The sequence below is a fragment of the Hippoglossus hippoglossus genome, chromosome 22 (assembly GCF_009819705.1).
Source record: "Hippoglossus hippoglossus isolate fHipHip1 chromosome 22, fHipHip1.pri, whole genome shotgun sequence".
In the NCBI taxonomy this organism is placed as follows: domain Eukaryota; kingdom Metazoa; phylum Chordata; class Actinopteri; order Pleuronectiformes; family Pleuronectidae; genus Hippoglossus; species Hippoglossus hippoglossus.
In genome coordinates this window covers 17,207,970-17,235,545 of record NC_047172.1, presented here as the reverse complement: position 1 = coordinate 17,235,545, position 27,576 = coordinate 17,207,970, and the positions used below count along the sequence as shown (strand labels likewise).

The following is a 27,576-nucleotide window of genomic DNA, read 5'->3' as shown; positions in this document are numbered from 1 at the left end:
GAGACTCCAGAAGGGTTTTGTGGATTCAAACACTTCACCCATCCCTCCATAGGCATAGTGGTGAGTGGATAATGAGTGAATTTAAATTTTTCGGTGAACTATCCCTTTAAGATGCTTTTCGAAGACTGAATGATAAAAAGCTACGGTGAGCAACACAACCCTGCATAACTTCGACTGCTGCCCCAATACTACTTTCCCTTATATCAGACATATAATTGTAGCAGATTGAAGCTGGCAGTTTACCTGCGGTCCCAAGAGTTCATGCCAAGGTCATTGAGCAGCAGCCGGCAGAAGTAGAAAGGAGCTTTTGGGTCCTGGTGGGAGGGTTCCCCCTGGCAGGCAGCCCGACAGCTTACATCAGCGTCCCATCTCCTCACTTGCTCCTCCTCCTCCTGGGTCTGACGGAGGATGGCCTCCAGGATGGCGCCCTCTTGCTCTATGTTCATGCCATGGGGCGAGGAGGCTGGCTGATTGAGTTGGAGTTGCGGCTGAGTCAGGCATTCTGAGCTGCTGTGGCCGAGGTCCTCCATCAGCTTATCCAGAACATCTACCTCCTCCTCGTCACAACAGTCAGAGAGGGAGTCAGAGACTGAGAAATTAGTTTTGTGCGGCCCCTTTGTCGGAGACTGGGGCTGGTTTCTGCTGTGAGCAATAGTGGTGGTAGAAAGTGGGCGGTCTACAGCAGTAAAAACTCCCATGTCCATGGAGTCTTCTTGGGTGGTGCAGTAGAGGATTGCGCCATCCCAGGAGTATTTGCCAGAGATGTCCCGCACGATGACTCGCACTTGGGAGGAGGTGTTGGGGGGCTGGCCAACGGTGGGCGTCTCAGTGGGGATCTGAAGGTAGGACACCAGCGTGCTGTCGTTGAAGACAAACAGCTGCAGGTTTGGGCTTTTGAAGACCTCGGACGAAAGCTCGGACGACTCCACAAATGGGTTGTCGTGATTTTCGCTCACTAGGCTGTGGAGGAGGGCGGGGCCACCGCTGAGTGGATGATGGCCCAGGTGGTTCACTAGGTGGGTCATGACCATCCGGGCTGTCAGAGGTATCAGCTCCATGTTCCGACGTCGCTTTTCTGGAGGAAGAATCAGGGCAGGAAGATAAAAACAAAGAGACCACATAAAGATACACGTGAGAAATGTGAAACATGAGGAGTGGTAAGTTAGGTTGAGAATAAAGTTGCACATGTCTTTTATTGTATGTCCAACACAGACTTTGTTAACACTACTACAAACGCCTCCTATTTGTGTGTAGACATGCTATCATCTCTGTTAGCTCTTATTACACAAAGCCAAATCTCATTAATGAATACTAACAGGAGAACTGCATTCATTTCTCACAATAGCTTAGCCAGCACACCCCTAAGTAGGTAGCATCTAATCATGAGAGACAACTTTGAAGAGCCCATTGAGTCTTTTTACAATGAACAAGCATCAGACTAGCCGAGTGCTAATAAGAACCACCGTCTTTACAGGCTGCTGAATAGAAATCTACTTAGTGAATTGCATTTATGTAAATGCTGAGGTTTTTACTCCCAAGTGTAAGGCATGTCATTCTTTATTCTGCAGGGATGTGGGAAAAACAAGAAGATGCACTCTTGCATTGTGACGATGCTATCAATACCATCATCCCTCCATCAAAAGGAGAAAGCTCTTTAGAAAGCAGGCCAAGCTGCATTAGAGATGCGCTGGCCCTTTGATGTGACTTGATCAATATGAGGTGCGGGCATGAATATAACTAGGCCAGCACTCTTTGGTTTGCCCCTTTAATAGTGTTTTGTTATCTTTACTAAGACTCTGTGCAGCTGTGCGACAAAAAGCAGAGGTGTGGTGAAATTTTTCAGCCACATGCGACTGTTCAAAAATCGTACATTGTTTCAGTAGACATGTGCTCGGTGTGTTTGGGGCTCTAAGGACTTTTCAGAATTTGAGGACATGAGAGAGGGAGAGAGAGGAATACATTGCCTAATGGAATAACAAGGTCACAAAAAAGAAGAAAAAAAAAAAAAATCACATTTTTATCAAAACCCCATAATGGGTCTTCTCTCTAGGGCTGAGCACTAATGCGAACATTCCATTCCCTGTGATGGTTGATTTCCTTTTCATACTTTTAATAAGATATTGACATTTAATGGACAGGCTCCAAATGGATGGTCTACTAAGAGTTTGCTTTCCCCTTTAATCTCTTTCGGATTCTTTAGGCGGGAGAATATATGCCCCTGTGGTCTGTAAGAAGTGAAGTATGGAGCTGAAATGAAGTAGTGTGCTCAGACATATGCTGTGATGGCGACGGCTAAAAGTTTTAAGAGCCAGTTTTTACTCTCTCATGCATGTATACGTATGCACACGGGCCTTTGCACACCCTATATACACCATCAATCAAGCATGGTTTAATCCACCAGTCAAGAGTTATCTTACACAGAGCAGGTGCGACAAGGGAGCATCAGGATGACTCCAGCCGTCCCTTATGGATGCGGTGGCGGCATATCTATGTGGCCTTTCCAGCGTTTCCCACAGAATTTTTTCAATCTATGGCGGTAGCAGGAGTGGTGCACATGCATGAATGTTGATCTCACACACAACAGATTTCGAGTGGCAGGTACAAGGACAAAAAAGTGAAAGACAAGATCTCCTGGGAGAGAGAGAACTTGCCACTTCCAGGTGCTCACACAACTGCAGCTATGAGGTCTGACTGTCTGCCTGGACAGTAAAAACTTTACGGACGGGACAAATTAGAACATGGCAGGCTGCCACAGTCTAGATAATTATTGGGAAACACTGCTTACCTTCAGCTACTGTGAGCAGGTTGCCAAAATCAGTAGTGGTTGACTGGGAGGGCGGCGGCTCAAAGCTCTTAACCTGACCCAACATGAGGTCATAGTCATTGGACAAGTCTGACAGGCTGAGGAGGTAGTGGCTCTGTTGGGTGTGCAGGGTGGAGCCGGACACGCAGCAGTGCAGCACCTGAGGAACAGGAGAACAAATTGGGAGAACTTGGTGATTATTTCCACATAAAGGCCCCGTCTGGCCACTGATTCTACAGCATGGCAGTGAGAGGCACTTTGAAGACTAATCTGCGACTCTGATGTGTCAAGACACCGTCATGTTAGATATGATGGTGCCTGGCGAGACGATGTACAGTGACACTCCTGCGGGCCTGTTTCAGACTGACATGATCCAGGAGCAGAGGCAAGGGGCATGTATGGTCCATTTACATCATAAGGCAATGGTGGAAGGGAGGGAGAGAAAGAGAGAAAAGAGGGTCTTTATTGCCACTAATCCATTTCTCCTGTGATGTGTGAGTGTATCGATCTACATAACAGATGGCAGAGCATCCGTTGGCAGGGCTAGATAAGGCGCACTGGGGCAGTTGATTACAGCCATTGGACAGGTTTACACTGTTTGATTTAATTAAGACTTTATCCTTGTGCTCAGCTCCCACCGCAGAAATGCATGCTGGGCTGCACATACACATGTGCACTAATACAAACACACCTGTACACTGTATAATCTGTGTGGAGGTAGGGTGCTGCATACGAGGGGGGTAAAACATATGCCTAATGTATGTAAATGAGAAGGGGCCTCTTATTCAGAGTGGAGCAACTTGGGTAAAGCCATGCAAAGGCTAATCCCATTCAGTACACACATACGCTCACACTTGGCTGAGAGAACGCTCAGAGCGGCAGGCTGGGCCCTGCCATCTGAAACAGTATTGTGTTCGGCAATGTAGACAGTATGTGGATGATTCCACTGAGCAGACCTCTGGGCGCACAGGGGGAGGGATTGGACGCTTGATGCTGAAAAGACCTGAACCAAACAGCTGCTACACCAAAGCCCCAAAGAGCTTCCTCTGTGGAGAGAGAGAGGTGGAGAGACAGGGAGGGAGGGGAAAAACCCGCGGCTGTGCTTGACAACTAAGTGACTGCAATTCGCATAGCAACAGTTCCTGGAAGGAAACACACGGTGAAACAAGCATACTGTAGTTAGAGGGGCACATATTGTATGGATACAAGAGTATGCCTATGTACACACATAAATCAAATAATACAAACGCAAACAGAGGCGTACAGGTGCGCACACACATTCACATAAACACACAAACACAAATGCGCGCACACACACACACAGGGGGTGGTGCAGCTGGCTGCAGAGGCAGGCAGAGAGAGCAGATGGAAAAGCTTGAGCACAACTCCAGTGAACAAATGAGGTCTAGTGCAGTGTTAGGTTTTAATGGAGATCTGCAGGCTGTTAGTCACAAGAAACAACTTTTTTCACCTTTCTCTTGAAGACCGTGACAACCTTATCATTGAATGTGTACAAGTTATGTGCATGTGAGTTATGTGCATGTGGCTTAGAAGAGAACCGATTTTAGGTGTTTTTTTAAAGATATGAAACTGTAATTAATGGAAGGTGAAGCATGGGAAATAAATAGAGGCTCAGGAACCTCGTCAGTGTTCAGAGATGGAATAAAATGAGGCATTTTCGATTAGGGAAGCTTGGTATAGAGAATAATTAACAGCTAACGTGCGTGTGGAAATATATAGTATTTCGGTTATGATATTGCATTAATAATGTCATACCTTGTGATGCCTTGCATAATATATTGTTTCAAATGAAACCCACAGGGCCCTGCCTTTTGTGTGCTGATAGACAACCAATCACGCCTAATTGTCTTTACTTTTATAGCAGCTGCAGTTGCTCTCATATTAAGACATATTCCATTCAAATCTCCAGGACAAGCGTTTATAGCCTGAGCTTATCAAGTGGACAAAGGGTCCTGTTTGAATAATTGGACCATTTCTTATCAGGGGTGACATCCTTACAAAGATCTGCCGTTGACCGCATCTGCCCAGACAGGAGGGAATGAATAATACCTCATTCATTTGTGCCTTAAGCTTGGGCCTCATCCTCAGGGTCAGACCATAAAATAAAGGGTTGGGAGACAAATAGAGAGAAATAGATTCAGTATTGAATATTTTGCCTGTTTAAAACAAATGGAGTACACCCTACTACATAGCAAGGATTTCCTGCATGGGTTGGTGGGGTCTTCCATGCTGTTGGGCCACTATAATGTTAAATGAGGCATAGTCATGAGGTCACAGTGGAGATGAATCTAATTAAAGTGGCAAACTCATGTGGTGGGGTGGGGGTGGAGATGTCAATGCTGAAGTTGTAGTGTCTGCGGCCAACAGCCGATGTATATTTCAGTGGATATTGGACGGCAGTCATTGCACAGCGGGCTTCCTTCAGGTCTGTTTGCTTGTTAGAATATGTTACCATGGAACTTGCTGGAAGGATATGGTATGGGTGAGGAACCTATTAAACTTTGGTGCGGATCCAGATCAGTGAGCAGATCCAGAAATCTTTTTATCACTTTCTCTGACATTGTAGTATGGGGCTTTTAAAAAAATTTTTTTCCTAATTTCACAGGGGAAAAATTCAATAATTCATGGGTATTGATAAAAGAGATCAGGCATATTTAGGGGCTTGATTTCTATAATTGGTGCAATTTGGTGCAGCTTGATTGAATTTAAGGGGATTTCTACTGAGCTGTTATATGGTGTTTTTTTTTAAACACGGGTAAACAATAAAAAAGGCGATTGACTTATTTCCACTTGCCAGCAGAGGAGTTTATGTTTCTGTTTTTTTCCTGGTGCATCATGTTCAACGTAATGATTGCACTGAAAACTAAGAAGCTCTCTCACCTTGATGTCTTGACAAATAAGCGCATTCACTCAGGTGTCCTGTTTCCATCACTGCCGTTCGAGAGTACGTAAGAGATGATAAAAACCTGTGTCTACAGCAGAATCATTTGACCCGGGAGTGAGTGACGATTGCATCCATCCCCATTGCACAGAAAAGCCAAATGTTAGTGGGTGTTAGTTGGTTTTCTGACCAGCTGAAAAGGGGACTTATTGGGCCTTGACAGAGGGATGTGCTCGACTGAGTGCAATTCTAGTTGGCACTGAAACTCTCAGCTGCCAGCGAGGCTACCCACCCTGTAGATGTAGTCCAGCAGTGGGGCCTTGTGGGAAGTGCGTTCATCCACTGAAGGCATGGTGATGGGCTCCAGCAAGAGACTCAAGGGCACAGCCATGCACCAGTCCAACAGGCAAAGCAGCAGCGAAACCATCAACTGAGGAGGTAAGGAAGTAGATCGGTCAACTTACATCAAAACAAAAATGTAATATTAATATAGCTAAAAAAGAGAGGGACTGTTTCAGAGAGGCAACAGGTAACCGATGAGAGCAGCAGAGAAAATGCAGGGATGGAGAGAGTTAAAGAGAAAAAAAGGAGAGAACAAAGCACTTCAGTAGATACATTCCTCTGCAAATGCACCATTCCAACATGATAGATCAAGGGCCTTTAGATCTCAGCCATTTCATGTCCCCTCCTTTCCAACATGTACCTTTTTGTCTGCTTCCACTGTTGAGTGCTCCGCGCTCGGCAACAAAAAGGCTATTGTGGCCACAAAGATCTGTGTTGGGAGAAAACAAGGAGACAGATAATTGGATGACACACTCCTATTCATCAGCTGAGTCAGGGATGTGTGCTAAAATGGATGTGATGCCACAGGATGAAGAGTGTGCATATATAAGAAGAATGTATTTCAAAGTTTAAGTGACTTGACATGAATACCTCATCTTGGTTATGATGCCTTCTCAAAGACCACTAATGGGTAGTGGAAGCGAAACTGTATGTGTGTGCAGGTGTGATTGAGCGAAGGTTACCTCAATGATTTTCTTCGGCAGAGTGGACTCAAACCTCTTGAGTTGTTCCCAGTGAGAAATGAGCAGGTGAAACACGTCGCAGGCTACCTGAGCCACGGCCTTGTTCCCAAACTGGACAAACAAACAAGAAAACAGGACGTGGACTGGTTAACAGTGCAGAGGACTAGGCTCCTTGAACAGTAAGTAAGCAGCCACGGCTTGGAACTTCAAAAAAAATTGAACCATTTTTTTCTATTATATATTAACATTTTTGAGGAGGAGCATTTTCGCTGGGAAAACAACAGTCAACTGGAAATCCTGTTATGAACGCAGACTGAGGGAAGATTACCATAACTCACACTTGTGATCACTGGCCACAATCATTGCTTTCTTGCTAGTTTCACTAATAATGGGATTTTTACCTCAGTCAAAGAGATTAGGTTTTGATTGGCTGTGTTTTTGTCTGTCAACAGGATTACCCAAAAACGATGCGTGTATAAAGATGGACGACAGTTCCCCAAAAGTGAAGCCAAAGCATCTTGATCACCCCCCGGTGGCTGGCTGCATAATAGATCATAAACCCAGCCTCCATGTTAGTTGATGGGATATTGGCCAAAATATAAAGTCAAAGTATAAGTCAAATACATTTTTCTCAAAGATGGTTCCTCTTATATGAGGTAGTTTTCATAAGTGCAAATTTTTCTGGTGAGTTTAGACTTAATTTAAAATGATTTACAACTGAGACTGACTCGTGAATGGTCGAGTGTGTGTATTAGCGAGCCCTCACTACCACGCTCCAAATAATGCCATAACTGCAAGATTGCCATGTCCGTATCTGGGATATTTTGGCTTCATTTCTGTATAGTGGATATAGAGATGTGTTGTCCATGTTTAAATACAGTCTATGGGAAGAACCCAAACCCAGATATGTTTAAATCACGTTCTTTAACATGGTGAGAGGTATGCGCTCTCTGAGTGGCCTTATAGTTATTGAGATCCGTTCTTGCCAATTCCAAAATCAAACAACCAACCTAAGAAGAAAATCTATTCATTTTGATCTGTTGATTTCAATGAAACCACATCTCTGCTTGTAGGCCAACCATTTATACCCATACTATACACAACCCATAGACAAGTGCAACATATCATAACAAAGCATGACAAATATACATGATATGCTTGTCTCCAACTTGGTAACTGCATAAATTTGCACAAAATAAATACTATTGGAGCCTCTTGCACTGGGAACAATCTGTCAGCTCAGATACAAAAGGTCTAAACAGAAACTGGAACCTTGAAACTTTAATACGCTCAAAAGGCTCAATGGTGATCAATTATCAGTTAATTAACAAATTTAGATACAAATTAATTAAAGACAAATGTAACAATATGTATAAACTTGATGCAAATACTGAGGTATGTTTGTAATGCTGACTTCCCACTGAAACAAATGAAAAAAATTAATGACTAATGTGGATGCTGGCAGCCAGGACAAATCAACAAGCAAGTTCCAAAGTGGACACAAATGACATGAATACAAAGTGCCTTGACTTGTGTGATGTGTTCACGAAACAGACAATTTATTATTCTTAATTCCCAGAAATCAAAGTAATTACCTTTATCTTTCACACATGCACGGGAGTAACAAGAGTAATTTGGGAGGATCTTTTATTCGAAATTTTTCCCCCCGTGAATTTAGGTCACCGTAATGCCTAAATCCTAAAAGGCGAGAGGGAAATTGCTGGTCGAGATGGGGAGGAAAAGTTTAAGCGTAGACTGTGATGAAATTCTGGGTAATTTGCTTTAAATTTAGCTTTTCACTTACTGTGTAGATAATCAGCATAATTTCATTTCCACTTCAAACCATGGCTCATTTTCTTCAGACTCATCGGAGTAAAGAATTGAGGTAGTGACAATTTTCTTTCAAATGTTGATTTCTTCAGTGATTTGAAATTCTTTGTGGGGAAATAGAATTTTCCATTTCTTCCAGCTGAATGCCTCTCAACATGTAACAAGGGCAGACAATGTGGGGAGTGCAGAAATGGCCAAACACAAAAAGGGGCCCTGAGAGTTCAGCACCTGCTTTTAGAAAAGAGACTCTCAGTGCCACTCTTCCCCCTAGATCCCCCACCCAGCATATACCCTCTATTTTGGAGCTGGCTGTGTCTGTGTGTCAAGTTGTACAGGGGAGTGATTACTGCTCCATTAGAGAAAGGGGGGTGCTGCTCGAGCAGGAAGCTGGGAGATGTAGCTGCTTAAATTGGCCCACATCTACTGAGAGCAAGCCGCCTGGAAATTACGCCACCGCCCCAAACCCTTTCCCATGAGAAAAAGATAAAACACTGGTTTTCGCCACTGGTTCTCTGCATCTCTTCACTCAGGGAGAAAAGAGGGCTCTTCCAAAATATACCCACGAGCAACATCACGGAATAAGTTTTATTCTGCAAAGTAGACATTGTTTTGCAGTCCTTTCATGCAATCAGCTATCATTTTTGTTGTAGCCAAACACTGTGGGGCTCTCGATGGTGAAACAAACAAAAGACTGATAACATCCAGCATTGCTAACTCTATTATTTAAAGATGGTCAACACAACCCATGATGCAAGTATTATAAAACCTGTTCCTATTCTACTGTACACATGAGGTATCAAACTGTACATTATATGATGGAAGCTTCCTTGCCTCAGACGGTCACTGACCTTTAGTGTTACTGCCAAGACGTTGATGGCGTCTTTAACTTGCTGGTGGATGTTCTTTTGCGTCAGCTCTTCACACACCCACAGGCCCAGACTGCACACAGCGATGCACCTGAACGACAGAGGCAGCGTTGATCTAAATTTAAGTGTTTTTTGGTACACAAATAAGAACAACCCGATATTGCTATATCGTACCTGGCCCCTTCACAGTGTTCCTTTGTTGCTGTTTCCAGCAGGATGTTGACCAGGTAATCCTAAAATGACAAAGACAACGTGATCAAAACCATCAATGGAACTAGGGATGAAATAGTTTGCGGTATCATGGTACACGGTGGTTAAGTTCCTGGAGGTTAGTTGTACTGTTTCAATCTTTAATTACCATCATTACCGTGGTGATTTGGTTGGCACGGTAGTAGCATAAGGTGCTAGTGCTCTGGCCATTGTTAGCAACTGCTAGCATCCAATGGCAGGAAATTGCATGGTTTTTAAAAAACAGATTTTTTTGTCATCAACATCTGTCACTGGATTTGTTTAAATATGATTGTAATGTTCTTACATACTGATACTTTGTTCAGATTAGTTGTGTTATTTTTATATGCACATTTAATTAACTTCTTTGAAGTTTCATTTCAACCTGCATTATTGGATATTTTCATTGTAAAACAAAAAGATTCTTTAGCAAGATAAACATCTTCAATGTTAATTTTGCACATTTAATATGGTGTTATGTGGTGCTGGATAATTTTTGGGGGATTATCCATAAATTATTTAAATATCAAACTTGGTGAAATTACATTTTCATTTTCAGCACATCTTGTCAATACCATGGTAATACTGATAACTGTGATAATTTCCATCTCTGTAAGAGTGATACAAAATGTCTTAGTGTAACATATGTTTAGACTCTGTAACAATGCAGTATGCAGCACGGCAGCCCAGCACATGGCAACCTTTACCTTGATATCCTCATTGCCTACAAGGATTTCTTCAGAGCCAGGCACATGTTGCAGCACAGGAATCTGCAGGTACAGGTTGGGGAAACACACCAGAGAGCCCAGGACTGTTTGAGCCTCCATCCTTGGAGCCTGGTAGAAATGAGAGAAGAAAAAAGAAAACATGCGATCAGTAATTCCCTAAAGCTGCATGAAAACAACCCACCTCCAGGAAACAGAAAGCACGCCGTCCAGGGAAAAAGGATTGGAAAGATCCAGCGGGAATTCATTTTTTCTTTATTCATGATTCTGCAAATGCAGAATCTCTTGACATATGGAAGGCGGGGGACAACAAAATGATTAATTAAATGCACGATGGTTGCGACTCAGACCAGATTGTACATGTTGTTGCAGCTGATGAGTTGCTATATAGATAATGAATCTATGCTGGGAGATATGGAATTATCTGGCAACCAAAACATATAGAAATGTACTTGAAGTCATTTTTGTTAAAATACCTATAGACAGTCAACATTAATCTGCCTATGTTTAGGTTTTAACTGTGTGTTAAAACAGTGGTTCTTATTGGACTGTCAGCATGATCTCTCCTAGTTGTTCCAAATAAGTGCAACATTTAAAAAAAACAATCACCTGTTTACATTTTTATAGCTGTTCCCGCTGCATTTCAAGACCATAATAACTCCAATCATGTTGATTTCCACTGCTAATTAAACAAAACTAAGAGTTTTATTAAAAATTAAAAACATATTTAATGAAACATTTACCTGCCTGAATAATCAAAGCCATTTGTTTACTCTGCAAACCACTTTTCTTTACGGCTGCACTGGATTCCAATATTTAAATTGTACATATCTAGTTAACAAATATGGAGGAACAATCATAAAAAACAAAAACACTTTACATTTTCTTTCAAGTATTCGTACAGATTAGACAACTAGAAAAGATTTCCCACACTCAAAAAATTGCACAACAAATGCTTTAACTACTTTTTAGAGTGGACAGTTTGATTCACTTATTAAGTGTAAGTGTAAAGAGTGTGTTGGTACCTCTGGGGAAACGGAGCTGAGAACGCAGGCGGCAGCAGTGATGAAATCTCCAATTAGCATGGTGAAGCCCGGTAGGCCGAGGTAAAAGAATCGAGGGGAGCAGGAGCAGATGATGGTGTTCAAAACATCCTGGTGACAAACACACACAGACACACAAGCCATTAAGGTTTACTGTTTGACTTAACTTGATAAAAGGAGTAAACCAACACCTACCATTCTCAAAAACTGAATGTCTTAGCAATTCTCCAGTACCTTTATGGCTACATGGGATTTTTGCATTTAAGTATGGGAGAGTAGGAAGAGAAATAAAACATTAAAGGACCAACATGTGAGAGACATGGCAGGGAGAAAGCTTTTTTTTCCAACAACAGGTAAGCTGAGTATGTTGTGTTGAGTGTGTTGAGGAGGGTGAGGCACTCAACATTACATGTCACCAAAGTACAGAAAATAAACGGAGCGGGGAAGAAAGACAGGGGAGAGAGCGAGAGCGAGAGAGGCAGCAGATGGAGAAGAGGGAGAACAAAAGACCTCAACTTTCATGAGTCACATGTAAATACACACACGAGCAAACCTGTAATTAAAGCCAGAGACGAGGTATTGTTTCGCCGAGGTACAGGAGGCTCAGTGGCAGATGGGTGCTCTTTCAACATTGACATATGCTGTACTGCAGAGGGCTTCGCACAAACTGCTCAAGTATGTACACTGTAATACCATGCTAGGCGAGAGCGTAAAAGGCTTTTAACAGCTTTTCCATTCTATATTTAGATAGTAATGCTGCAGCAAAGAGGTTAATTTTACAAACAAACCCATACACACACATAAAGGTATGAGAATTCATCATTCGGCCAGGCAGAGAGATTGATCTCTCTCTTATCGGAGACATACGTGTGCATATTTGTGTACAAAGGCAAGGTCCAGGCTCGAAACACCTGCCTTCTTGGCCATAAACCTGTGTAAATCGGACAGTTCAAACATCAGCCTGTTTCTGGCTGAACTGAAAGGGCACCTTAGCAAACACGCAAGCATACGTTTTTCTCTCTTGGTCGCACACTCGCACAGTACCCCCCGTCTATCTGTGACATTACTCCCCAGAGGCTTTGGTAAATTGGGAATTCAGGTGAACAAAAGAGAAGCAGAATAAACACGCAAGAGGCAATAAACAGGAAGTCTAACCAACAGGACGCACCGCATGAGGAAAATTGGTGGGGAGAGCTTTAGGATTGAGGGCCCATTTTACCCTCATTTTGCTGGTAATTGACCTCTGAAGCATAATGCGCGGTGCAGTCAGAGGTAATTAGCATGTACCAAACTGTTGCATGATTGCCTGAAAAGGGCATTTTAGAGAAATCAAATGTAGAATGCAAAGTGGTTTTTTTCCCTAGTGTATGTGTGTGCGTGAGTGTGTGTATAGAAATGGGTATTCAGCTCTGCATGTGGCGGCAGCAGCATGGTCCCCACGTCAACAAAAGTTGCATTAACTCAACTCTGAACAGAGCCACCTCAGGCCTTTTCATTTGGCCTAATCTCCACCTGACGGCCCGTGGGGTGACAGGGTTCACGTTGGCTTTATGTCACTCCACACTGAATTTACTGAAGGTCACTGTCACTGTGAAAAAAAGGGGGGGTTTCCCCTCACAAGCTGTTAGGAAGGTGCATAACTATAAGGGTGCAAAGGTTTAATCAGCAGCATGTTTGTGGCTCCGGGGTCATCTGTCACATTTTAATCTGGCTCTCTTTTTACGGTGCCAACACAAAGTAGGTCAAGAAGCAGGTAGATTGGTCGAACAGGTGTTGACAAACCTGTACCTCGCACTTAAAGCTTTTCAGAGATTAAAGATTCAGACACAAATTACCAACCCTACCTTAAATGCTGTTTGCAAGATTAACAGTTATATGTGTAAATGCACGAGTGATGCACTCTTTAACAGACGCAAAATAAAGGTGCAATTAAAGCTGTGTGTTTATACTTCACAAAATTTGCTGTTGACCTCTGAAGTCCAGAATGTGGACCTATTAGATAGATTACTGCTATTGTGTTATGTCCATGCCTTCATGAGACCAGTGACCAGAGAATGACAAACAATCAGGACAAAAGCCCTGACCTTGGCACTCTGTCAGTTGGAAGGAGAATTCTGTCATTTGCTTTGGAGCTGAGTTGATTATAATGGTGAGGATATCGAATGGGATTACCAAGTACAGAACCCAAACCTGTAAGCTTAGAGTATTTTGGGATACAAATATACGGAACATAATTAATTTCAGAAGATTTGTTCGGAGATTAAATATCCCCCATGGCAAACCCAAAATTTCAAAAGACACCACTTACCTATAAAAGAACAATATAACTTGGAAGTTTCATGGAAAAATAATTTGAATGGATTTTCAAAGAAATTATTATAGGCAGAGGGATAGATGGACATATTGATCAATATACCCCCCTCATTTTATGCTGGGGAGGAAAACAACCAAAGCTAAACCCCCCACAAAATTATATCACATTATATAATTTGCAGACCAGTCAATGACAACTTTAATTATGTAAGATGATTGGAAAAATAGTGTATAAAAAAAGAGATTTAAGGAATATGAGGCATTTGAAAAAGTGTATGTTTTTTTCCTTTTTGGAGGTGGGGGTTGCGGGTGAAGGCAGAGAGGAAGGAGGAGGGGTGTAGTAAGAGCCACTTTCTTATGTTAAGCAGGCGTGCGGCTGTCCTCCATTGTGTGGCGTGAGGACTCTTTTCTCCGGCCAATTTGAGCATGCTTCAGTGGCCAGCCTGGCTCTGGCCCCCTGACGCATTATACAGAGCCACAACAAAAGCTGGAGAATGTTGCTACGTCCCTCGGTGTGCCCCCCTCATTGCTTTACTCTACACTACGTTCCCCAGCCTCCCCTCCCGCTCCTTCACACACCCTCATGCACACACACGCACTCGCACTCACTCTCAAACACACACAGGCAGGCCAGCCCAGCCCACTCTGGGCCCCTGGCCGACATGTCAGTCTAACGGAGCGCGACAGACGTCAATCCTTAATTAATCACGTATACTCGGCAGGGGCTCCAAACATTATTTAACGACATGGAAAACATTCTAACAAGCTTGTCGCACTGCCAAGGTGCAATAGAAACCCAATCAGGGGGCACACACACACATGCACGAACACGCACACACACACTTTCATCCATGTCCTTTGTTTTGGGGTACTCCATTCATCTCCACTCAGCTCCGTCTGAAAGGAATGGAGCAAGGCCAGATTTAAATATGAGGAAAGGTGTGGCTAGAGGAGGTGGAAGATGCCAAAACAATGAAGAATTCTTCATCACCACTGATTGGCAGCCAGTTTTCAAAACCGAGCTTCAATAATCAAGAACTGCGGCACAACTACATGACCCTGAGTTGAGTCCCAAAATACCTCTGATTGGGTATAGATACTTAGTGATAAATCAAGTCGTTGCGTGAGTCATAATAACACAACACATCACATAGTACAAAAATGAATAGCAAATTAGCAACTACAAATATCCGTTTTCCAGTTTTCATAAATGGCCTGTGTACAGGTGTAGAGTGCGTTTGACTGGTGCCCCATCTAGTGCTGAACAAAAGAACAACAGGATACGTTACTGAGGTGCCACCTGCTGTCTATACCTGGTCGTCGCTGGAGAAGCCCTTGTGTATGATGTAGTAGAGGTGCACCAAGAAATCACTGTTGGGGAGCACATCCTGGTGCCTGGTCATCATCTCACAGATCAGCTTGTAGGCCTGCAGCTTGCCTGCCTTGTATTCTGCAGGTAGCATGGTGGCCTGTGGAGGAGAGAGAGATGCAAAGGTTGGTTTTATTACGAAGAATTGAAATTTTTGACATGTTCAACAACTTCTGGATGTTAATATATTTTGTCTATTCTTTTACACCTGAAAATTCGCCCTTGGAAACTAGTGCAAACAATGAGGATTCAGGGGGCAGATCCAGCAATTTCTTTCACGCTTACAATGCAAGAGGTTTACCCACATTTTCGTTAATTGAGATAAATTCACAGATGTATTTTGGGAGACTGATGAAATAATTATAATTAGAAAACATAATTCAAATGCGGTTTGATGTGGGAACTCTTATTGTTGACTGTTGGTGGAGGAATGCCCTCTACTGAGTGTTATTATAGTTGTATTTATGTTTTTGCTGGAATGTGAGGATTAGATATCGCTATTTCCTTTGTCTGTGGGACAGTTTCTGTTACTGCTGCTCATACCCTGAAGAGCCATGAGGCAAGCATTCGCAGAGGAGGGATGAAGGCAGGTTGGGGTGGAGAAGACTGGTTGTCCACACTGATGCCAAGGTTGTCCCGGATCTGTAAGAACACATTTAACTTCAGTCAGTGAACACAACCTTTGCGTACAAGGAAATACAGGATTGATTATCAAGTGTATGGTGTGAGTATGACATGTATTCCCTTTCTGTTTTTTGGAGAATCCTGTGTCTTTGAACATTGTTAAAAGTGCTTTACAAATAAAATGTATGATTATTAGACTTTTCATGGAGGCCTCTGACGATGGCAACAGCATCTTTTTAAGGGTAAGTAGTTTAACTTGAACTGAGATTAATTGCTTCATATGTTGGTGATTTCCTCTCCACATTACCTTGGCCAGCTTGTGCCAGAGCTCATAGAGATATGAGAAGACCTTGGCGTGGATTTTTGGGCAGCGGATACTGTTGACATCTCCCAGGATGCCCAATATCCTCCTCCAAAGGACGAAGGCGGAATCAGCATGCCAACCAGTCAGGGTCCCACCAGCGATGATGCTGACGTCATCAGCCAGACACTCGCTGCTGTCTGCATGGTCGGAGAGAGTGTTGAGGTGGTTTGAGTTGCAAAATAAATTGTTCTGTAAAACCCATATGTGTAGCTGCCACAACCTAATACAAAGTGAAGCAATTTCATTTTATTGTGGATATAGGATTCAGTCAACAAATGCAGAACCTTTTATAAAAGCATTTAACATTTTTAGACTTGTTTGCAACACATAAATTATTAATTAAATCTCAGAGCCATACTGTTTTTGTCAGAGCAGTTGTTGACCAAATCCATATTTCTCTTTTCCCAAATGCATCCCAGTACTACAATCTTTGTTAAAGCACTGAAACACTTTTGGGAAACAGGCAAAAGTCACATGCATCAGCCCAAAAGACTTTGTAGGAGGACAGTGCCACCTAGTGGGAAGAAGAAAGATGGGGAGGACAGGGAGTGAAGGCCTGAGGAGGACACACATAAATGGAAAGTGTATGAAGCAGAACACTTTGTGGTTTTTGCTCTTCCAGCAGAACATTTACACTAAAATTTGAAGGAATTCATGAATAATTCCAAGGGAAAAAGTAATTCAATATACTTAATTAAGTGACTGTGATCTGCAAAATGGGAGAATGGAAAAAAGAAAATATGGAAAAGGAAGAAAAGGTTATGCTGAAGAAAATATATGGAACATGGAAAATCAATGGTAAATGAGGACTATATAGTCTATGTGATGAGTAGCAGCTAGGGAGCAGTACCCAAGTGGTGTGGCATGTGTAAGACAGACTGATGCATGGTGTCTTCCAGAGGGCAGTCCCGAGGGCACTCTGTGTGCACCAGCAGGGCTGGTGAGGCGGGGGGGTTCTGAGGGTAGTGGTAGTGGTTGTGGTGGTGGTAGGACGGGGGTGCGGAGTGGGGAGGGAGGGCACACTCAGGACCTAAAAAAAACGACAAGGGAGAAGGGGTAAAATCGGGTTTTGAGGAAAGGAGTACAGGGACAAAGGAGGAGTGACGACTCCATGATGGTCACAGTGTGGGACAACACAAACAAAAGGTCACATACAAGGGTGTGAGGGGCAGAGGGATAAATTGGCAGGAATCAGTAATGATGTAGGAGAGAGAGGGGGTAAACTCAAACCTGTAGTTTTTCAAATAAGAATATCGAAAACTACCAACATAAACATTACAGTTGGGTTTTAATCAATCTCTGTACCACATGTCACTTCCACAAAATTCAGCAGCTTTAAAAAATGAAATGTCTGAAAGAAGCACTGAAGCACACACTGACAAGCAGGAGGAGATTCCTTACCGAGTCACTTTGAGGGTTATTGGAGGTAACACAACCTCAGATGGATGGGACACACCTTGGGTGAACCTGAACCCTATCAACTCATTTTTCACTGTGCTTAACTTGTAGATAGGCGTGCACTGTGAAATGCAGCGCTTTTCTAAAGATGGCAATCTGTCCTCGAATGGATAAAATCATTTACCTGCCACTGAAAACCAAATGAACTTGGCCAGCCTTTTGCACCCTGAAAGGAGTCTGAAGATCTTATTCAGCATGCACATTATTATATACTCACATCAGGATCAAATACAGGGAAGAAAAATCTGGTTTCGCTGCTTTGTTTCATTACCTGCCAGAGCATTGTGGCTGAGCAGCAGACTCCCCTGGCTCTGGGGGTCAGTCGTCACATCCATGTGGGCGGACTGTGTGGACTGAGTGTCAGCCTCCTCGTCGAAGGCCTGCCAGGTAACCTCGGCTTCATTGAGGTAGCCGTTGGACGTCTCGCTGCTTATACTCTCACCTAGGGAGGGTGAGTGAATGAAATGGATAAAGGACACAAAAGGTTAATACAGAGAATAAAATGGCTGTGTGAGGAAAACTAAGTCACAACAGTGGGCTTTGATTGATATGTTTGATTTAACTGATTTACTTCAAATATTAACAGCCCACACAGTTACACAGATATCCCAAGGATTGATTTTTAAGACATAATTGTTGATGTAATCTCTAACTTTTCTCTCTGAGCTTGGGCATTGTGTAGTTAGTCTGTCCCTCAGCGTTGTACTCTGTCTCAGCCGTACTGCTGCTCTGTCGGATGAGGATCTAGGAACACAGAAATATGTATAAATGAGATTATGTATCTTTTTTCATTCATTTTACATAATACTCTTGTAGAAGATGATTCTTCTCACCATTGGTGGCTCACTGCTTTCTCTTCTGCCCTCAGACGTCCTGCTATCTGAGCCACAGGAAGTCGGGGAGTACTCTCTCTTCTGGGCTGAAATGCAACAGGAGATGTTGTTAATACGCAGAGAGAACATATTCAAAATCATCCTAAATAACAATTAATTTCTAGCCTTTACATCTTAAAAAGTATGGACAGGCAACAATTATTTTTTAAGGTTTCATTTTTAACATCACTCCAGGGACAACGGATACAAATTAGGGCTCTATTCTAATGATCTAAGCATACGGCGCAAATCCATTCAGAAACTGTTGAAATCCACTTTTGCCACTTGATGAAGAAGATGCTCTGCCAGACACAAGGCAAGTTCTTTATTAGTCATGGTTTTTTTGGGGGGGCATAGCATGCAATAAACCAATCAGAGGGCTATCTGCATTCCCTTTAAACGCCAGGTGCACATTAGTCGATTGCCATTATAAGGGGAGATATTCCAGGTAGTAAAATATTTCTGCATAAGAAACTGTTTCACTTCATGACCATCTGTGTGTGTAACAAGCAGCGTATGTCTGCTGTCACATGTTACTTCAGACTGCACCCTTAAAATAAAAAGGAAGCACTGTGTTGGTCAAAAGTAAAAGAATGTAGAATGCCAAGAATGACCAGATCTAATTTTAAGACCAGCATGGCCATGTGCGCTCAGATGGGTGCAAGTGCATTTCCTATTTAAACTACATGGGTCCTGGATGGGAAAATGACTTACTGCCTCAGTAAGAAACTAGCTAAGACCTTTGTGTTACATAGGACACTTCGTCTTAAAGGCTGGACCAAGCTCAATTCTTTTTTTCTATTGATCGATGAATGTCATATAAAGCACCATAACAGATAAATTAAAAATTAGAGAGAATAATAAACAATTTTTGACAACCTAAAAGTCACCTTAAAGTAAGAATCATTTTTTGAGGATAAATCTAATCACCATCCTTTATTTTTCATTACAATGAAATGCGTAAAATTCCATGGCAACAAAAAATTGTGACTCATATCACAAACGCAATTTCTGTCAAAGTAAATGCAATGTGATGTTTGATACATATAATTTTGCTCTATTAAAAAACGGTCTCTCGTCACCCTTATGAAAAAGATGTAGATATTCTTTTTCTTATCATTATATCTTTATTGCTATTTTATTGGATTGCATCTAATCAAAATAGTGTTATTAATAAACTGGCAACTCAACTGGCAAACTACTTTTCCCTTTTCCCTGTTACCTAATTGATCAAATGGAGTTTAGATAAATCATCTTAATACTGGCCTGCTGATTGGCAGAGGGTGTCATTTCTCTACAGATGATTCACCTGGTAGAGTTTCAGACAGCTGCTGGGTGATGTCGGAGGTGCTGCTGCTACGTGGCAGAGGGCTTTCCCTGCCTCCCAGCTCCTCCTCCCCCCCACATTCTGACAGCTGACATTCCTCCACATCTGGATCAGGACAAAAAAGGACACACGGATAAACCAGTGCCACAGGACTACGAATACAAAAGCTGAAATCGTAACATGGATTTGCAGTCACTGTACAGATGAACAGATTTGATGCATTCATGAAGATATTAGGGAGAATCTGGGGCATGCACACATGCAGTGGTGATGCAGACATGTAAACTGTATTTCCACACAAACCAGGACGGCCCCTAGACACAGTTACATTTGAAAATATGTTCAACTCACAAGACAGTTGTAAGTTGCTGTAAAACATTTACCCACCGCTCTAAATACAGTCACAACAGACAGACAGACAAACTGGCAAATAATGACAGACAGTGACAAGTGAATGGGGAGACACACACACAGACACACAAACACATGCAGCTCTCACAATGCACTTTACCTGAGAGTCTGTGAGAACAAGCAGAGTTACCAGAAGAGATACCAGGCAAGAAAGAGCTCACAGTGTGGAGCAGCATAGGAACACTTTTAGTAGTGGGAATAGCCTCGCATAGATGAACACAGTTGCTGATGGACTGGCTTCGCTTAGCTTCCATCAGGGGAAGAGAAAAGAGGGAAAAAAGGGAGAGACAGTGGAAATAGAAAAGAGGTAAAAAGGAGAAGAGAGAGTTCAGTGACAGCTAAAGGTACAGAATGCTACAAAGCTGCTTCCATTGATAAATACATTTATGAGCAGGAGAGCAGAGTAAATAAAGCACTGAAGAGCCAGGTAATGACATCAATACATCAATACATCACTGAAATCTGATTTTAAAGAGAAATTCCACAAGAAAATTACAACTATAATGTCATTTAAAAAACAATCCCGGAGAAGATTTACAACAGGGAGAGAAGAAATTGATGCCAAGCTCAGATTGAAGCAACATAAATTTATTTCATACTGACACTTTTTGAAATATTAATTATTATTTTTAGGGTATAAAAAAAATCTAACCAATAGATAATCAGATGATTAACTTTTGCAAATAACATTAATTGACATACTTGAAAATGATTTATGAAATTTAAGACATTTGCCAGCTGAAATCAAAACTTGATAGCACTGTCTTATAAGCTATATTTATGAGACACATTCATAATTAAAATAAATAAATAAAAAAGATAAATAGTGAGGTATGATATCAGCCAAGATTAGCTTATTGCAAATATTGAATTGGTGATTGGTGCCCGAAAAGAAAAATAAATTTCAATACAGAAATGTCAAAGTTGGGCTTTAGAGACTAGATCACCATTATGGAGTTTGTTCACCAGAAAGGACGAAGTTGATTTTTTAACTGTAAAACTTGTGTGCAGTTTAGTTACCAATCATCTAGGGATCCATGTCAACAATATTTGTTTGATGTTTGTGTTTATGTTAACAAATTCTATAGGTCAATAGCCAGTAACATTTACCTTTAACCCCAGTGCACCCTCAGGTTCGGCTTTTAACGTTCTTATGATTAAAAGGCTGAAACCCCTGCTGAGGCCAAGGTACAGTTGAAGATTATTATTATTATTTTCATTATTACCCCAGAGTTGGTTCAATACCAGCCTTTTCTCAATTATCAAGACAAGATCTCAGAACAATATTAGTTTGTATTTGCATGAATAAGTACAACCAAGTTTTCACAGTTGTCAATGCGGAGGCATTGTCATTGTGTCTGGATGGCACTTCAGGGTTAATCTCAAAGAGAGCAATGGAAAAGGGCAGTTCTATTCTCTGCTTTCAGCTCGCTTTAATTATGCCCTTTAGTGAGAGAGAGAGATACATCGTCTCTGCTACAGCCTGCACTGCTTCCCATTTATGCATATTAATGAGCATTAATTACACTCTTAATGAAACTATCAAAAACTGCCATGCAATTGATGTGTGGGCCTTCTCTTGAGGAGTGAGGAGGAGGGCTGTCGGCCCTTTGAAGATCAATGTGGGTGAAATCCAATTAGGCCAAAGAAAGGGAAGGGAATTTGAAGGCCTAGTGTTTAATGTCCGTCTTTGCTTACAAGCGGATGCATATAAACAGAGTAACAGAAAAGGTGCAAAAACATGCACGTGAGACACATAATAGATGTGTCAGTGCATGTGTGTGTGTGTGTGTGTGTGTGTGTGTGAGAGAGACACACAAAATCCCCTCTAAGGCTTCATCCTTCAGGCACAAATACATCTCCTCCTCACTCAACAAGCTCGTCATTTCAGGACGTTGGTGGTAATTGGAGAGGCGGAAGGGGTAGGAAAAGAAAAAGGGATCGTCTCTGTCTTTTATCCTCTGCATTAAGATTCTGTCGAGACAAAATTAAGACAACCAGAACAAGCACCGAAGCTAGTTACTGCTTTCCAGCTCAACTTATAATCAGCCTGCCACGTTCCCATCAGATAAGGGCTGTCTGCAGGCTCTGCAGTGAGCTAAGGACAATAAGTGTCCAAAGCGGGCCGGTGACATGCCGCGGAGGAATCAAACTGACATGGAAACATGTTGACGTTGGCCAGTGACATATGAAGGAAACAATGGGAGCCATCTGCTGGTCTCTTTGTCCCCGGTGTTGGGCCTTTCAACGACACCTGGGCTTGTGCACACATGGACGTGTCTGAAGGCTTTCACACACTGTAATACGTCTGATAAACCCTGTGGTCTGATGTTTTGTGTTGTAAGCCCACACAAAGCCGGAAGATTAGTATAGCGTGGACACAGAATAGTATATGCATCTTGAAGATTATATAAAAGCAACCCCTTTGTATTTTACTTCTGCCTGCTTTGATGGATTAGTAATATACAACCCAACGCAACAATACTGTTATCAATAGTGTTACAAGTACCTACCAGAGGCTTTCTGACGGACGTTGTTTCGGGCATTCTCCACGCCAGGAGCTCCTGACGTGGTGGCAGAGCGAATCCTCATGGGCTCTTGAACCGCAGGCCCGCCCTGTTCCCCCTGGTTCCTCCAGCTCAGTGAGAAGGAGCGCGCCACTACTGCGCCCTTCTGGGAGTCATGGATCACTCCTGACGTGCAAAGAACAATATATGTTGAGTACTGGGTGTATATCTTCTATATAATGTATATTTGGATTTAGCACTATCAAATTTAACCAACACCCACATTATAATAACTTGGTGTTTTTCACTTTAAAAAACATGTTCAACATCATCTAGAATGTAGTGTGGTTATATAACTAGCATAAGCATGAGCTGGAAGGGAGTTGGGCAGTTAATATGTCACAGCTCAAAAGAATCCCGCGTAATTTACTAGAAAACTAGAAAAAAATAATATTCGAAATTCTACCTCCACCACAGAAGTTATGTTTACATGTGTTTGTCTCTTATTTAGCAGGATTACACACAAAAACTACAGGACCACAATAATCCGTGTGTTCTACTAAGTGTCATTCTAGTTTAATGATTAATGACAGAATGAATCAATGAATCAATGAATCAAGGATCAAATTGAATCCGGTAAAGAAGTGCACCAAATATAGGTTTTGCTTACACTTCATTAATGTTATTCTGAATAACAGCTTTGTGACACTTACAACTTCTAATTAATTTCCTCTTTTTCATGTTTTTATTGTTTTCAAACACTGACTCAGTGATCAGTTTTTAAAGTTTAAGTAAAACAAACAAATACATCCAACTATCATAAAGTCAAATTTAGAAACTGGTAAGGTAACCAGAATGAGCTTTCAAACTGTTGAACACGTTTTCTCCCAAATTCTATCCATCCACAATTCCCCCCCCCTCACCACGTCCTCTCTGCTTTTTCTCCTTCTGTTCACTGAGTTTGTCCAGAGGCAGGCTGCCCATGTCCAGGCCGTAGACGGTGCGTGCCAGCACAGCCGTCAGCGAGTCCATGATGCTGGCCCACTCTGTCACCAGCTCCTCCCAGCAGGTAAGAGAGGACAGCACTGCCAGCAGCTCGTCCCATAGCTCCCGGGAGATAAATACGCACAGGTTGGCTCGCACCCACGCCACGATGATGGTCTGAATGCAAGATGAGTTAGTATAAACAGAAACACAAACAAATACAGTAAATAAGCAGTGGGTTCCCGAGAAAAAAGTGTTGCTCAAAAAGGAAAATACATACTTTCAATAATCTGTAATTACAGTGTATTATAATATGTATAGATTTGATTAAAATTCCCTGTATGTGACTTAATGTAAAACAAAGCACATGCAGACATACCCTAAAGAGTATTGACGCTAGACTTTCAGCAAAACTGTCTTTTCTTTGGTTTTCCTGTGGCCTCTTCATCACCGCCTCAGTGATCCTCAGTAGTACCTGCAACATCTGCTCCCTGCACAACACAGACAATTAAATCAAATGGAATAGCATGACAGAGTCTTGAGGAAATAACTCATTCATAAAAAAAGTCTTCCATGTATATTTGAATATCTCACTGACCATGTCTGTGTATTCATCGTGTGCTCCATGATCATGTGACGGTAGATGCTAAGAACACCCTTGCACACCTCAACCTGGTTTTCCAAGAGTTTGGGAACATCCTGGCACGGCTCCAACAGGAACACGTTGGACGAGTTGGTCAGGAACACCTACACGCATGAGAGCATGAAGGGTGAGCACACGATAAAACAAATAGAACATGTAGTTGACAATTGCTAATTATAATCACTACATGCTGTGCTCTCAGGATACAAACACAGCCCTGCACACAGAGACAGACCTGTAGTGTAGGCTGGATGCCAGCCTTGACGTCCCTGTTCTGCTGCTCAGTGAGGAAGCCCCGACTGATGGCGCTGCTGAAGGAGTACGTCCTCCCCCAGCTCGATGACCGTCTGTGACCGTGAATCTCCGCCTTGTAGATAAGATAAGGTAGGACAGTCAGGTGGAAACATAAGCTAAGATACTGATGTAGATGCTATACAGAAATGAGCCCCGAAGTTTGTTGAGAAAAAAGATTCCATGGTGTAAAATTGTATATATCAGCTCTTTGGTTTTCGCCAATACATGGATTGTAACAACTCTAATAAATGGAGGCACCTAAAGCTTTGTTTGGACCTTTTGTGATACAGGTGGTTCTCAGGTTCCTCAAACAATTGTATCTACAATAAATATTGATTGGTTGTTTTTTTATATATAGTTAACAGCCCACTCAGTTTTGTTCTTCTGCAATTTGCAATATGTCTATTCTTACTTCGATCAAATAAGGTGGTACGGTTTTACTACTGCTGATTGGCTAACCAATTAGATCACTTGCTATTGTATTTTGCATTTAGTAGTAACATCTGACTTAGGTTTCTTCATATGTGCTCTACTAAAATGTCTGTAAAAACCTTTAAAATTCTCTACGACACTACCAGACCTTTTTCGTAATCTAAAACTAGTATAAGTGTATATATATATATATATATATATATATATATATATATATATATATATATATATATATATATATATATATATTTGTTTTCCTTTCACCTGTACATGCATGTTGTTTGTCTCAGTGTTGAGAATCTGTTCAGAGCTGTCATCCACTTCATCTTCCTGTGTTGTTTTCTCCGGCTCGGTCATGAAGCCGGGCTTGTCCTGCAGAATCCACTTCCTGTACACTTTGATCACCTTCCTGGTAGCTGACGCCTCGCAGGACGGCAGCAGGAAAGCCTTTAGAGGGAGAAGCTTGAACTTATTCAGGGTTTTGAATCGTTTTGAAGTGTGGCCTGGTTGCAGGATGGATTTTCACGTTATGTGAACAAACGGCCAGCAGAGGGCAACATAGTACATGTTATCACAGTGTTGCCATCCAGTCAGCATTATAACGATGAACCTATATGAAGACATACAGTGACATTCATTTTCACAACATCAAATGAAGAAATATTTATTGGTGACCACACTGTACCTGGTGGAAGACCTCGTTGACAAAATTCACGTTGTCCCGGGTGGACAGCAGGATGGCATGCACCATGTCATAGACATAGCGGTGCTCCTCCTCAATGCTACACAAACTGGAATCGCTGGGCCGCCGATCCGACAGCGTGCTGCTGTTGGAGTGGCTCTTCTCAGGCTCCCCCGCTGGCCCATTCGCATCCCCGTCCGATATCTTATCCTCCTTCTTCTCCTGGCTGCTACTGCCTGCAGTGACAGTCTGGACACCACAGCGAGACAGTGATAAGTGAGAATTCTTCTGTATGCTGCTACAGGGCTTCCTACTCCCAGTTTAATAAATGATCACGAGAGTCTCAATGACAAAGATTTCCTTAGTTGCATTTTTTGGTCATTTTTAAGCTGCTGCATTAATCATAATGTAATCATAATAACATTAATTTTACATTTATTCACGTCTGTCTCTTCTCATGATTCCTGTCACTTGATTAACTGTTTTCTTAAGGCACATTTCTCGCTAGCTACAATTAATGCAGTCTAATGCAACAGCATTAAATTCTACCATCATGACGGTTATAGTATTTAGGTACCTCCATCAAGGATTTTGCATAAACTACTTGACAGATTACGGTGCCTGTTTAGTTCCACAGATACTCCCTTCTCTCTCCAAGCAGTACCCGAGGTCAGGTTATAGATAAAGGGCCAACCAACAGTACATTGTAGTGTCTACGCTCAGGGACTTTCATATCTAATTCAGATGCCCCGGACAGAGACACCAGCTTCTACTCTCACCAACTTCAACTCTTTTGCGTATTTCACCAGTGGCAAGATGTAAGGACACAATACGATTTAGGAATGCACATTTAGGCTTAACTATCCAATAGGATGCGAACACCTACAGTACATGTAAAATAGAGAGTGAAAGCAATTCTAGCCATTCATGGATGTGCTGTGAGAATGGGTGATGCAAGTAGAGGGAGATATATGGGGAGGCTGTGGGAGACATCTTCAGACTTGGGGGTGACAATTGCTCATGTTACTCTGTTAGTGTTGTTATATTGTTTCACCTTCTGGTCTCCTTGATGCATCAAGTCTGAATTAAATCCTTCTGCATAAGACATCAGCTGCTGCCTGAGTTCTCCTTTCACCAGCTTCCAGAAAACTTCCATAACAATTACCACAACACATTGGTGGACGGATGTGGTATGGGTCAGGAATGAACCCATTCTAAAAAGTTATTTGTGTCCAGGTGTTTTTACATGGATACAGTAAAGTGCTCTGAGGTTATGTGGCAACAATACACTCAAAACAAATCGACCTCTTTCCTCCTCAATGACAGCTGTAAGAATCAACGGAAGGGTACTGTCGCACTCACCTGGATGAGTTTGGGTATGACCTCGGTGCCATTCTTGGCGCCCTGCGCTGCAGCAGCACTGCTGACATACTTCTTCTCCAGGAAGAAGGTGACCAGCCAGGTGATGAAGGCCACACGGGGCGCCAGATACTGGTCCCTGGTGCAGAAGGTGCTCTCATTGTTCCGCGTCACTGGCACATACAAGGGTTTTGGTCTGTGGTGCGGGAGGTCTGATTGCGGAGGAGTGGAGAAGTGAATGAGGAACGGCGGATGGTAACAGAGGGAGGGTAAAAAACAGAGCACAAGGAGTAGAAGCAAGAGAGATCAAACATCTACTCCAAGGGTCTGGTAGCTGAATCCAACTGTATATTTTTGATACCTTTCTCTTTAAGAATCTGTTTTGGAACCATATAATCACAACACATCAAACATCCTTCTCTCGTAAATAAAAATAAACAAGACTCTTTAGTTGTATACACGCGCACAAGCACACACTTACTCTTTAACTTGTTAAATGCTTAGCTAATTTTGAA

General features: G+C 42.2%; 1 protein-coding gene across 5 annotated transcripts in view; it reads right to left on the bottom strand.

Moving 5' to 3' along the window:
* Positions 1-27,576, bottom strand: part of ralgapa2 (Ral GTPase activating protein catalytic subunit alpha 2) — a 95,441-nt gene that overhangs the window by 37,407 nt on the left and 30,458 nt on the right. For 3 of the 5 annotated variants that reach the window (XM_034575470.1, XM_034575471.1, XM_034575473.1), the window contains exons 9-34: positions 27,065-27,273; positions 25,706-25,951; positions 25,285-25,467; positions 24,530-24,661; positions 24,250-24,398; positions 24,031-24,142; positions 23,591-23,828; positions 22,674-22,853; positions 20,261-20,407; positions 19,732-19,854; positions 18,384-18,469; positions 18,204-18,294; positions 17,822-17,992; positions 16,943-17,122; positions 16,036-16,229; positions 15,648-15,746; positions 15,049-15,204; positions 11,405-11,533; positions 10,362-10,490; positions 9,601-9,659; positions 9,409-9,517; positions 6,731-6,841; positions 6,409-6,477; positions 5,998-6,135; positions 2,786-2,963; positions 244-1,075 (exon numbers count right to left, since the gene is read on the bottom strand). In XM_034575470.1, the coding sequence (XP_034431361.1) occupies positions 244-1,075; positions 2,786-2,963; positions 5,998-6,135; positions 6,409-6,477; positions 6,731-6,841; positions 9,409-9,517; positions 9,601-9,659; positions 10,362-10,490; positions 11,405-11,533; positions 15,049-15,204; positions 15,648-15,746; positions 16,036-16,229; positions 16,943-17,122; positions 17,822-17,992; positions 18,204-18,294; positions 18,384-18,469; positions 19,732-19,854; positions 20,261-20,407; positions 22,674-22,853; positions 23,591-23,828; positions 24,031-24,142; positions 24,250-24,398; positions 24,530-24,661; positions 25,285-25,467; positions 25,706-25,951; positions 27,065-27,273 (4,450 nt within the window). The remainder of the gene's footprint in view (positions 1-243; positions 1,076-2,785; positions 2,964-5,997; positions 6,136-6,408; positions 6,478-6,730; positions 6,842-9,408; positions 9,518-9,600; positions 9,660-10,361; positions 10,491-11,404; positions 11,534-15,048; positions 15,205-15,647; positions 15,747-16,035; positions 16,230-16,942; positions 17,123-17,821; positions 17,993-18,203; positions 18,295-18,383; positions 18,470-19,731; positions 19,855-20,260; positions 20,408-22,673; positions 22,854-23,590; positions 23,829-24,030; positions 24,143-24,249; positions 24,399-24,529; positions 24,662-25,284; positions 25,468-25,705; positions 25,952-27,064; positions 27,274-27,576) is intronic. The other 2 variants (XM_034575472.1, XM_034575475.1) reach the window with 2 other exon arrangements.